Consider the following 12,389-nt stretch of genomic DNA (forward strand, 5'->3'; position numbering starts at 1 on the left):
GATGTTTTGATTTTGGGGGGGGGGGGCGCAGTGGTGAAGCTCGCCTAGGGCGCCAAATGTGTTAGGTCCGCCCCTGGCACCCCTGATCATAATAAATCAAACTTCGTCGTTTTGACCCAAATAGAAATGCTTTTTGACCAGTTTAGAAGTAAACTTAACTTAAACTTTTAAAGTGCTCGCAATGAGCTTAGCGTTTGATTCATTTCATACAGCCGCTCTCATCCATCAGCTCAACGACTCGATGGATAAAATAATGACGCGCATGCGCAGCTGTGAAGAGCTCTGGGAGTGTCTTGAGCGGCGTTTGGTGATTAGAGACATGGAATCAGACCGCAGTTAAACTGAAGAAGACACAAGCGGTTAGATGGCACAATGACTGACTGGCGTGAGGAATATGATGTCAAGAAATAAGAAACTGGCATGCGATCATCTATAAAGGAGTGTCGCGGAAATGTGATTTGTTTCCAACGCTACCGGCTTTCTGGATCTTTAGCTGAATGACCTCCGGGATAACGGCACCGGGTGATATGATCTGTAATACTTTGTTGTCCGCAGAGTCGATCCTCTTGGAAGCAGTTATTTGAAATGGCCTAAATGGTAGCCTAAGCTGTGTTTTGATATTTCATAGATCCTAAATGTACCAGTGTTTTCATATCTGCAGTGGGTTGCACATCTCAAGCTTAGTTAATGCTAGGCAGCTACTTGGATAGCTGTTCTCTATACTGTGTATAGGATAACGATTGTTAACATAAGTGCCACTAGTTAAGCTTAATACTTGTATTATTTATATTAAGCTTACTTTATTTTTTGTAATTATAACCAATTAAGTTAGTATATTTCTTCCTGAGACGTAGGCCTACTGTGGTTACAAGAAAACGTTTTTTTTCTTTTGATTATTTTCAAATCGGTTGGCTAGCTACTGTGTCATTTTCACGCACCAGGCCACTGCATTTACATTGTGAGGTTGATACAGACCGGCCACTGCATTTACATTGTGAGGTTGATATAGACCGGCCACTGCATTTACATTGTGAGGTTGATCCAGACCATGGCAGCATCCTGTAGGATGTCATGAGGTGCTCATCTCTCGAGAGAGTCTTATTGGCTGTAAACCTGCAAGCAGATTAACAGCAAAAGGGCAAGGCACTTGTGAGGCTCTTCTGTGCCAGGAAGCTTTTGGCTTTCCTTGGGAAGGAGATATGCTAAGGACCACAGCAGTAGGCTCTCTGGAGGAGAGAGACGAGGAGCAGGACGATGAAGGCGAAGAAGACTTGAGGGATGGAGGGGTGCCCTTCTTTGTGAACCGAGGAGGCCTGCCAGTGGACGAGGAGACTTGGGAGAGGATGTGGCGGCACGTGGGGCGAATTCACCCCGATGGGGAAGCCCTAGGGAAGGGGATCCGGGGAGCCTCTGACCTGCCTAAGGTAAACAGCTGCACAACATGGGGCTGGTCAATCTGATATGAATCATATGGCTGACAGTAAGACAGCTCAGCGGATCATCCAGTACAAGTAGTAAATGTCTCTGGCATGCACCCTGGACTTCACACCGGTCATGTGAACCTTACATGTATTTGAGAAGCAATTTGCATCCTTGTGTGATGAACAAGTGCTTCTAAACTGCTATAGCTCACACTACTGTCAGACTTGGAGCAAGTCATGTGCATGTCGTGTGTGTCACGGTTTTGTTTTCTTCTGTTGAACTTGTTCCCTCATTGAATACACACACATTAGCTGATGAATGATGATGAATTGTAGGCCTACTTATCTACCCCGGCCTACTCCATAACAAAGACTAAAACCATTTACGGACCAACCTGTCGTAGAGCATAGATGTACTCTCATGATCTGGGTCATTCTCAGCCAGGTGCTGATCAAAACATATCTACTAAGTCTGAAATGTTCAATATCTGAAATGAAAAAAAAACAAAAAAAAAACGTGTATCATGCACTCTATTACTACCTACTATACTAATATGTCTCTACTACTATGCACTCAACACTGCAGCAGTGCAGCACCCAAGTTTCAACACTGTTTGATGAACATTGTTACTCAGCTGAAAGAGTTGTACCCTTCCTGCTGACTTACATACAGAACTTGTAAGTCGCTTTGGATAAAAGCGTCAGCTAAATGACTAAATGTAAATGCTGAATCAGTTATTTTAGCTCCAATCTGCAGCTTGGCCTAATCACCAGTACACCAGGGGGTATTTAGATGCAGATAAGAAAAATAGTGCCTATGTTCTTCTCATGAGGAACATTATCCATGCGACCCTCGTGAGCCTTTTCCAGAGGACAATTCTGGTTCTCTTGCTGTTAGTTATACTGGGAGAGAGAGATCAGCCTGGAGGTGCAACACAAGGGCGTTCTCGAGCTCAAGTGAATATAGGGATTGTCTCGAGCTGACGCATGTTTGTGTCCTCTGCCCGTCCCACAGATTCCGATGCCGAGTGTGCCTACATACCAACCTACCGCCGCGATCCCACAGCGCCTGGAAGCCATACAGAAATACACCAGGGATTTGCAGTATCCTTTTGACTGACATTGTATACAACCGGGTGGTTACATAGTCTGCACCACCAAACTGTGGCTGAAGCCAGTGAATCTCCCCAGGGGCCTAGAATCTATCACGGTTGACTGTACTCCAGGGAGTCTTAGTGGTAATTAAGTTAAATTGACAGCATTACCCCAAAAGAGTTTCTGTGTGAGTACTCTTGCTCTCCTTGGCAAACACGGGGTATATAATCAGGATGTTTGTGATACCTTGAGGTAAATCCTACTGTGTGATTTGGTAGCCTTGCACCATAACATACGGATTGACCTGTAAAATACTTTTACCTTCATCTGACCGTGTTTTTGACACAGTTGGATAAATATGGGTCAAACATGAGAAAGTAGGCCATGTTTAGGGTATATTTCTATTTAAAGCATAAGCAGTGCTTCTACGTACAGGAACTCATCCATCATTTACAAACAATCTATGAATATCACAAAGCACTTTAAGTGGTTGTCTCCCTCCCTGGTGCATGTGCTTGGTTGTTGTACTAAAATAACATCCTCATGTTGCTCACTTTATCTGAGTTTTGTTATGAACTTTAACAGTGTCCCTACAGGTACAATCACACAGGAACACAGTTTTTTGAAATCAAGAAGAGCAGGCCTCTTACTGCGTAAGAAACCATTTTGTTTCATCATAGCTTCATTGCCAACCTTTGCTCTCAGCTTTACTTTGATGTGTCTTGATGCCTGGTCTCAGAACAGTGGGGAGACTGTAGCTGAAATGTCAAACAACAAGATAAGGGTCCCAGGGATAGTGAAATGGCATTTCCTAAGGCAGCACCACCGAGCTAAAAGGGCAGCACGCACACACAACAATAAGGATGTTTGTTGATATCCCTCTGCTATATCTGCCATTTGTTGTTGAGGAGTTTGAGGGAACTTCCGCCCAGAGGTGTTTGGTCCAGGGGCTGGGATCAAGGTTTGACAGGATATGTCTTGCCAGCAGAGGCTCAGAATGCACTTTCACTGACCTCACTTATTGGATTTAGTGGCAGAGATTTTATTTCATTGGCTCATGGAAAATCTTCTTTTTTTGGCTCCTCTGTTATGAAATCAATAGCATTAGCAAATGTGTTTATTTTGGTTCCAGTACACTAAATTCCCTGTAAGAAAAATAAATACTAATCACAGTGATTTCATACCCCAAATGGTCTGTGCAGGTTGATGGACATTGCTAAGGAGATGACTCGGGAGGCTCTGCCAATCAAATGTCTGGAGGCAGTGATCCTGGGAATGTATCCTTTCACCAGCTTTGCTGACATCAGTAATACGGTAAAAATAGGAGACTGGTGGGAAATCAGCTGAGGTACAGCCACATGCATAATTAACACCATAGGGTTACAATACCATAGCAAAGCTGGACATATTGACATACACTGAACACCTTTATTTTTAATGCACTGTTTGGGAAATCTTTGTTAATTTACAGAGCTTAAGATACTTTATTTTATGTAACCTTGATGAAGGCATGTTGCCAAAACGTGTTGGCTTTAATTCTATGAATAAAGAATATACTTTTTGAAAACATCTATCGGCCTCCAAGAGTTGCTACATCGTTCTCCCTTACTAGTTGTTTCCAGTTCATGCACCTTGGTTGAAGGACAAAGTTGCGACAGGTCTCTATTTCTCTTTATACCCTGGGATGAAATATTTTCAAAAAGTAGCCATCTTCTGAGCTGTGGGATACACGTGTGTCTGCATTGTAAATCAGAGATATAAAACATGTTTTATATCTACTGTATGTTGTAAATGTTCTGTGATTTGTAGATGGAATGCGGAATTAAGATTTATTAGTTTTGGCGGTTTCTGTGTATAGGCTTTCCAACTTGCTTTCAAGAAATCCATCCTCCCTGACTCTGATAGAGCCTTGTGGGATGCTCTGCGCTGTAGGTGACGGGAGGCTCTGCCCTGGTATTTCCCACAACCTTGGTGAACCAGGAGCAGCCAAGGATTCATCGATTTGACTTGGCTTTCTTGCCAACATCGTGTAGTCAAGTGTATCATTGTAGCCTAATGGTAGATTTGAACTGCTGTTGTGTTGTTTTTTTGTCTTCCTCTAAGGCTGTGGTTTTCAAAGTGGGATCTGATGACCCAGCCAAGTCCAGAATAAGGACTTATTTAATTTCACTATTCATTTATTTGCCCAGTGAGAAAATATGTAAAAATCACTATTCTGATAGTACTGTTATTTCCCCACCTGCAGTTTATAAAGTTAATAAATTCTGGACTAAATCATATCTGACAACAATAACCTCCTCATCAAACTGGGGTCTGTGGTCTAATATGTATCTATTTGGAGGTCCTTGACATGAAGAAGTTTGGGAACGGTTTCTCTAAGGGTGTGACTCAACCTTTTTAGTTTAGTTGTGGCTCCTAAAAATCAGTGGACCCCCAACAAGGTCAAACAGAGGAAGAATGATGAACTTTGACACCCGCATGATTTTTATTTTCCCCTTTCAGGCTATTTCACTTGATTAATAATTGTAGAAGGGCTGTATATTACATTTCACATATTCATGTTATTTCACCAGGAAAAAAAACACATCTATACCAAAGATTATCATTATGCATTTGTGTATATACCGGTATTCATGATTCCCCCGAAATCATTTGTTGAAAACCCCTGGTAGGTCCTGCCTCCCAGGTTGAGAGCCACTGCTGTAAGGTACTGGTCCAACCACGATTATGCGATCAGGGTAGCATGAAAAGACAGTCCATCAGAACTAAATAATATAGACTTAAAGAAACACTCCCAACATTTGGGGAAATACACTTATTTGCCATCTTCCCAAGAGTCAGGTGAGAAGATTGATATGAGTTAATTTCCTGCGCGGCAGTTTCGGAGTTGTTGGAAGTTGTATTTCTTTACTTTTGATTGAGCTAGGCTAGCTCTTCCCTACGGCTTCCAGTCCTTGTGCTAAGCTAGGCTAGCGTGCACCTGAATGAATGAATGAATGAATGAATGAATGAATGAAAACTTTATTTAACAGATTGCAGAATGGGTACAATACAGTACGGCTCAATACATACAATTGTTAAGGGGATGCAGACCTGAGAAAGACGTTTGTCTTGTTTCCATCAGGGTCCCCCATTTTCAATTCAACCATTTTCAATTCAACCTGGACCTCTCTCTGAGGCTACTGGACACACGAGATGAAACCAGAGTCGGGGGAGGATGGCAAATAAGTGTTGAAAAATAATTCACTCTCTGAATTCAAATTAATGAGTCATAATGTGTTGCTCTATTGCTGGTGGTGTAGGCACATCCTTTGTGGGGCTTGGGTAAGAAGCAGATACCATAGTTTAGTTAGTGTTTAGTTGATCATTTGCAGACAGGGGGTTACAAGGGTAGAGATGCGACCAGGTAGTGTGTGACGAGCAGTCCTCTACACTGTCAGACTTGCTGTAGCAGCATAGGAAGCGCTGAGCCCTGTCACTCACAAATTTAAAGGAACAGGGCGGAATTCTGAAGTGTATTTCCCAATTGTTGGAGTGTTCCTTTAACGAATGTCCCGACTGTTCCTTGACTCAGCCTATCCCAGTTACCTCACCAACAGCATGCCAGGCGTGGAGCGCTTCCCCCTCAGCTTTAAGACCCAGTTCTCAGGGAACCACTTCTACCACATCGTGCTGGGGGTGCACAGCGGGGGGCGCTTCGGGGCCCTGGGCATGAGCCGGAGGGAGGACCTCATGTTCAAGCCCCTGGAGTTCCGGACACTGGCGGACCTGGTGCAGGAGTTTGACGGGGCCTACCGGGGCTACTGGCACACCCTGCGCAAGGTGAAGATCGGCCAGTACGTGTCTCACGACCCCCACAGCGTGGAGCAGATTGATTGGAAGCATTCTATACTGGACGTGGACAAGCTGTCCAAGGAGGAACTGAGGAGAGAGCTGGAGAGACACACGAGAGACATGAGGCTGAAGGTACAGCATTGTGGTAGCTGGGGACATAGGGCAGGGGTCATTTGTTGGGGAGAGCGCTGGGGGAAGGATGTAGCTGGGGATATATTTTAATATATATACAGTACATATATTTATATTTTCTTTGTGTATAAGTAACATCACACTGGAATAGTAATACAAAAACATTTAAAATTAAGTAGAGGTGGTACATTGACATTACAAATGTCTATAATCTATACACATTAACATGATAAAGGATTAGTGCTCCTTGACAAAAGGAACCCTATTGACCAACAGCCGTAGAATGTGTTGACCTGTTTCAGCCTATTTCATCCACCAACCTGTGAAATCCCAAGTCGTCCACATGATCTGACAATACAGAAGGATCTCTCAAAATCCTCCCATCAGAGAGGATTTTTCAGGAAATAACAAACTTTTAAAGTTAGACGACAAATCGAGCCGGTATTTGTCCCTTTGAGATGATCTGCATCTATATCTTTTTTATATATTTTTTAGAATCGTTAAACGGATACTCCTTTCATTCAGGTAGAATTCTTCACCTGGCATTTTAAGTCCCACGGTATGTACTGTTCAAGTCCTGTAAGGTTTAAGAGCACGAATTTAAATCAAGATGCATTCCGAGTTTTAATATCGTTTAGATCATGTGATGGGGAAATCACAAGATGACGACTGAATGTAATTTGTCCCCAGCGGACGGAATGTCCCTCTTAATCACTTGTTAGAACCCCACTTCTCCTCTCTGACCCGCTGCTCCGTCTTGCGCGGTGACACGGAGTTGACCCGCCATTTGAGGAGTGATCATCCTCAAAATGATTATCTCTCATCGCCTGTCGCTCCGAACCTTAATGAAAGAAGCCTCGATGCTGAGCCGCTGTGTATAATAAAACTAATGTGATGGCTTTCCTCTGCTTCACGCATGGCCGGTTGGCCTGCCGGCTCTATCCATTAACGGCTGGTCCTTTATGGAGAGGGGTTCCTCCACTGTTGGCCCGGACACACAATCCCATTAAAGACGGGAAGGATTTCGCTGCCAGCTTAGCGTTACTCCTCCTTCAGTACATCGGGGCCATGGTTAAACTCACCCTTGTAATGCTTTTAAGTAATTGGAAATTTGATTTGAGTTTGTTTTTTTGTGTTTCCTTTGTCTCCTTCTCAAGTAAAATGCTGTTGAGCAGTGATACCACAAATGTCTTTTTTTGCCGAGTCGTTTGGGCTCATTGGATGGAAATTATTGTGATGATTAATTTTCTCCATTAGAGACATCTTTCTGTGTCTGTCTTCAAAAAACATTGTTTGATTTCTGGCATGTTACATATTGCTCTTGGTATTGGGGGTTTTGGGTAAATTCACCGATCCCAAGCAAAGATTTTCCACTTAAGAGATCATGTGAACTTATGTGTTGTGTTTGCAGATAGGAAAGCCTGCCCCTCCCTCTCCCACCAAAGATAGGAGGAACAGCATGGGCTCACCGCTGAGAGGCCCAGCCAGCCCCATGCGCAGGGTCAGCCGCACTGAGAGACGGTATGACTTTACTGTGCATTCTACTGGCATCAATTCACCCCTGACCAGGATATACAATTACTAGCTAGCTATGACAAAGGAAACTTTGTTCTTCAGAAGATATTCAGGCAACAGATGTCTTGTGATGTGATCCAATGAAATCCCTGCAATCCCAATTGTATTCAGACAACAGTTATACTGTATGTCATAAGTTTCTCTGTTTGCTTTTTATAGTCCATCTGGAGAGAAGAAGAATTTGGATCCGAAACCGCCCTCAGACTTGAATGGTTATCAGATTCGAGTGTGAAGAGGATGTCTCCTGTGAAATCCTGGAACTTTCAATTAATTTGGGGTACCGGACACGTGTTCCGTTTGGCCATTGATTCATTGTGTCATTCAGGCCTAATCCATCCATCAGGCTCCACTGTACAGCTTGACCTGCTGGACCATAACAGGAATTGTTGTCGAGTACTGGTCAGGTCACTCGCTATTTCGTCCCAAAACCAATTGGTCGTTCGGCCTTCCGGTGTCTAGATTATTATAATGCTTTTGTGGAGCCTCAAGACTGGTTTGAGATAGGCGTTGGCAGCGTTTCCAAATTTCGAAGGGGATCAAAAACAGTTTTTTTTAGGAATACGGTAATTTATACACTTTTTAAATGATTAATATGCAGAGTTTTGTTAATTATATGCAATGTGGAATTTGGCTCATCTCCAAAGCTGGTCAAGACACCCTTCTACTGTAGTCTAAACATGCTACAGGACATATCATGGATTTCCACGTTGTCAATCAGTTCTTAAAAACAACAGCTACGTTGAGGATTGTGTGCAATTTGTATTGTCATGTTGCATTGTAAGTGTATAAATACATGTAATGTAACTTTAAACCTTTAGCTCTGCTGGACAGTAACTGCTTTTGTAGTGACTAGTTTGCAAACCACTACCCTTGTGCCTTTTCTGAACATTCAAAGAGAAGAAACTTGCTACAGTAGGTGTTTTTTTTAGCCAATTCATTATTCTCATTGCCTAATGACCCAAATAGCCATGAAATAAATAGTATGCTAGCACCTATTTGTTATCACGACAGTTGGCATGCACGAAAGTTAGCATGTGTGATGGTTGAATATGGGTAATGTACTATATAAATAGTATACTATGTTTTGCGAGCATGAAAGTGTGCATCCGTTGAGAGATTCTATGAGAAAAAGGCCACTTGGTTACTCGTATGAAACCTCTCACAAACCTGGACAGCTTTCACAGAGGGAGATAATGCAGCTGACTAACCTTAACTGTATTGGTTAAGTCCCTATGAATTGATAGGGAAACACTTTTAATTCAGTTTTTATATATCAACATTGTTTCATATATTTTATTTATCGAATACCTACCCTGTTCTTCACTAGCCTTAAGTAGTAACCTATAATAACTTATTTTCCATTTTAGTCAAAATGCAAAGAAATTTGTTTACAGTATCTTTGTCAGCATTTTGTATTTTTAGACAAGGTTGTCATTTTATACCAGTACCTTACTCAGTATTGATGATCACTAGTAAATCACTTAAATTATATTTATCCATGCACTGTTGTCAATATTATTGCCACAGAGCCAACATTTTTGCTTGTTATTGTTGTCCACTTTCATTTCAACACAACTGTCATGTACCAAAAGTTTGTTGTTGATCTACTTTTTAAGTATCACAATAAATACTCATTGATTTGGCAATAAAACATTCCCCTACGTTCCTTCCTGCTGTCCAATAGTATGATGACAAAAGGGACTTGTATTATTAAGATCTGATGGTCATGAACGTCTACTCCATCTAACTGAAGAGATCCACAAAGTACAATGATGAGGTACAAATGGTAGATGTAAGATCAATAGTTAGTGTAATTAAATGGTGTTGTGGGGACACTCAATTATTATTATTTTATTTATTACCCAGGGACAATGCACATCAATCAACACTTTCAGTTTCCACATTAACACTTTCAGAGCCGGCCGTGTTTTCCTTTTTACCCCCTTGAATGCCCAGCACCACTTCAATGTTAACGTTAATATCGCCTAATCTATGTTTTAAATTATGGCTATGTGTCTAATCTGCCAGTCGCATTATCAATGACCCATTTCCAGTCAACATTGTCGAAGCGGATTGTTTTTGTATCGGTTCATTTCCGTTTTATATCATTTTGAAAAGTCCTCGTTTTCACGGAAAAAATGAGATTCCATGATAATCGCCCTGTACTGGAATATTCTAGAACGTTGTAATTTTTCGGCCTATTTATGAATCGTTTTCAAATAAACGCTAGATTATCGATAGTATGTGTGTACGTGTGCACGCTGGTGCCGCGCGCTGAAAATAGATTCTCTCAGTTCCTGATCGCTTTTACAGTCAAACAGCCATATCACATTATAGGGGGAAAGCTTATATCTCCGTGAAAACGGGTCTGATTATTCTAAGACTGGTAAAATAGATTCCTTACCTGAGATCAGATGGTATCCAAATGGATTATTCCAATTCCTGATCGCCATTCCGAAAATCGATCCTTTTATTGATCCACCGCGTATACTGTAAAACACATAATCCCGCTGCTCTGAGGGTCCAGAATGAAGCTGATCGACTCCGGTCACATGCGTGAGAAGTAAAATGTGGAGTCTGTTTTTTTTTTTTCTCATGCCTTTTCATTGAGTCCAATCCAAAAGGGTGAATTACCATCTGGGAGACAATAGGGGGTGCTTTTTTCACATCTGAGCGCCTGGGGTGGCTGATTTACCAACGGTAGACTCGGTTGATGAAATATGAATTCAGATCGCTAATAATAAAAAAAAAAAAACGAATATTCTCGTTATGGGCATGCAAACCCGCGGGGGGTAAACCCGAGAAAACTCGGGTTGGGCAATCAAAGTGCCCATGTGTAAATGTGCCAGAGTTAGCTAATGAGCTCGTTTTCATCCGTAGTGGCGGCTGGTGAATTTTTCTCCAGGGGGGTCGATACCAAAAATGTACATGTACCAAGGTAGCACAATGTCACACTGCACACAAACACGCATCGCGAAACCACACACTGTGTGCGTCAGAGAAACCACAAGCATATGGATATTTAAGTAGGTACAGTTACAGTACAACTATCACCATTGCCACACTATCACCATTGCCATCAATCAATATGATCACAGAGTCCATGCAGCTAGGTTTCTCCTCTCTCTCTGATCCATCCAATAATAATCACATATGTATATCTTGTCATTTTAAACAAGTTACCATCCATTGTCCGGGTGATTATGCCCCCCCCCCCGTGGAGAAATTAATTAGTTAGTTCCCCCTCACAACAACAGAGCATCGCTCTAACAGAGAGAGAGAGAGAGATCGCGACTCACTTGTTTAGTTGAAACGCGGTCCAGCAGGGCTTGATAAATTGTATATGTCCACTGTCCAGACTGCATCCAGCTAGCCATATAGCTTGTTGTTTTTGTTGTTCTTACCGAACCAGCTAAGACAGAGTATAGCCTTAACACCCTTCGAGAAGCTTTGTGGTCCAGGCTTGAACTTTCCATAAAAGTGTCCTTATAAATCTATTTAGTTAGATCCAACACTGTCTGAATGTACAGTATCTTGTGATTATCAATTTCCGACAACTACTAGCAGAGGCAGAGCGTATTTTCAGTAGGGACGCGATGTCACGTGCCACTCTCAGCCAATAGAGCGACTACTTCGGGCACTAGAGCAAGCGCCCTGGGTATCGTATTTGACAGCGTTATGTTGTATGAACGTATTTAATTACGTACGTATGTGCATTTTGCCCTGTGAGTTGCGCACTTACGGTGGAGCTGAGATGGAGCGCCCATGAAAAGGGAGTGGAGGGGGCTAGGCGCTGGGGGATGAATAGGACACGCAAATAATTCTCTCTTCTTCTTTTAACCAGGGGGGGGGGGGGGGGGGGGGGGGGGGCGGCGCTCTAGCGCCCACTATGGACGAACCGCCACTGTCCGTAGTCCCTGCCTAACATGCATGTCTTTGTGGTCAATGCTAACTTGCCAGTAGGAAAGGACAAAACTCACGAAATTACTATTCGATAGTCACTGGGAACTATTTGAATACTAATCGAAAATCACTAAATAGCGAACGTGACAATCAAACAAGCAAGCTAGCTGGCAGCAGGGCTGGGCGATATGGAAAAAAATCATATCGCGATAACGATATGATAATTTTATTTCTCGATATCGATAATTATCGAATTGTTAGAAGTATAAAAAAATTAAAAAAAACACTGTCTGTTGTTAAAAAAACGATTTTTCGATTTTTTTTTAATTTCGATATTAGATATCGATTATTAAAATATATCGCAATATTTATCGTTATATCGCCCAGCCCTAAGCTGGCTGCTGTCATTGCAATCAGCTGAATTCAGCG

General features: G+C 42.2%; 1 protein-coding gene across 1 annotated transcript; it reads left to right on the top strand.

The window, feature by feature from the left end:
• The first annotated feature begins 324 nt into the window (after positions 1–324).
• On the top strand, positions 325–9,694 carry vash1 (vasohibin 1). The gene is made up of 7 exons (XM_084310615.1): positions 325–1,424; positions 2,437–2,525; positions 3,113–3,169; positions 3,719–3,793; positions 6,101–6,482; positions 7,894–8,003; positions 8,217–9,694. The coding sequence occupies exons 1-7, from the start codon at positions 1,200–1,202 to the stop codon at positions 8,287–8,289; spliced, it is 1,011 nt and encodes a 336-aa protein (XP_084166741.1). The 5' UTR covers positions 325–1,199; the 3' UTR covers positions 8,290–9,694.
• The last annotated feature ends 2,695 nt before the right edge of the window (positions 9,695–12,389 follow it).

This window comes from Notolepis coatsorum, assembly GCF_963971535.1.
Source record: "Notolepis coatsorum genome assembly, chromosome: 3".
Classification (NCBI taxonomy): domain Eukaryota; kingdom Metazoa; phylum Chordata; class Actinopteri; order Aulopiformes; family Paralepididae; genus Notolepis; species Notolepis coatsorum.

Excerpts from the sequence above, each read along its gene's own strand:
- vash1 (XM_084310615.1), top strand. The coding sequence starts at position 1,200 with ATGCTAAGGACCACAGCAGTAGGCTCTCTGGAGGAGAGAGACGAGGAG. Across the intron at positions 3,794-6,100 it reads GAGGCAGTGATCCTGGGAAT|TTACCTCACCAACAGCATGC; the intron begins GTATCCTTTCAC and ends AGCCTATCCCAG. Across the intron at positions 6,483-7,893 it reads CGAGAGACATGAGGCTGAAG|ATAGGAAAGCCTGCCCCTCC; the intron begins GTACAGCATTGT and ends TTGTGTTTGCAG.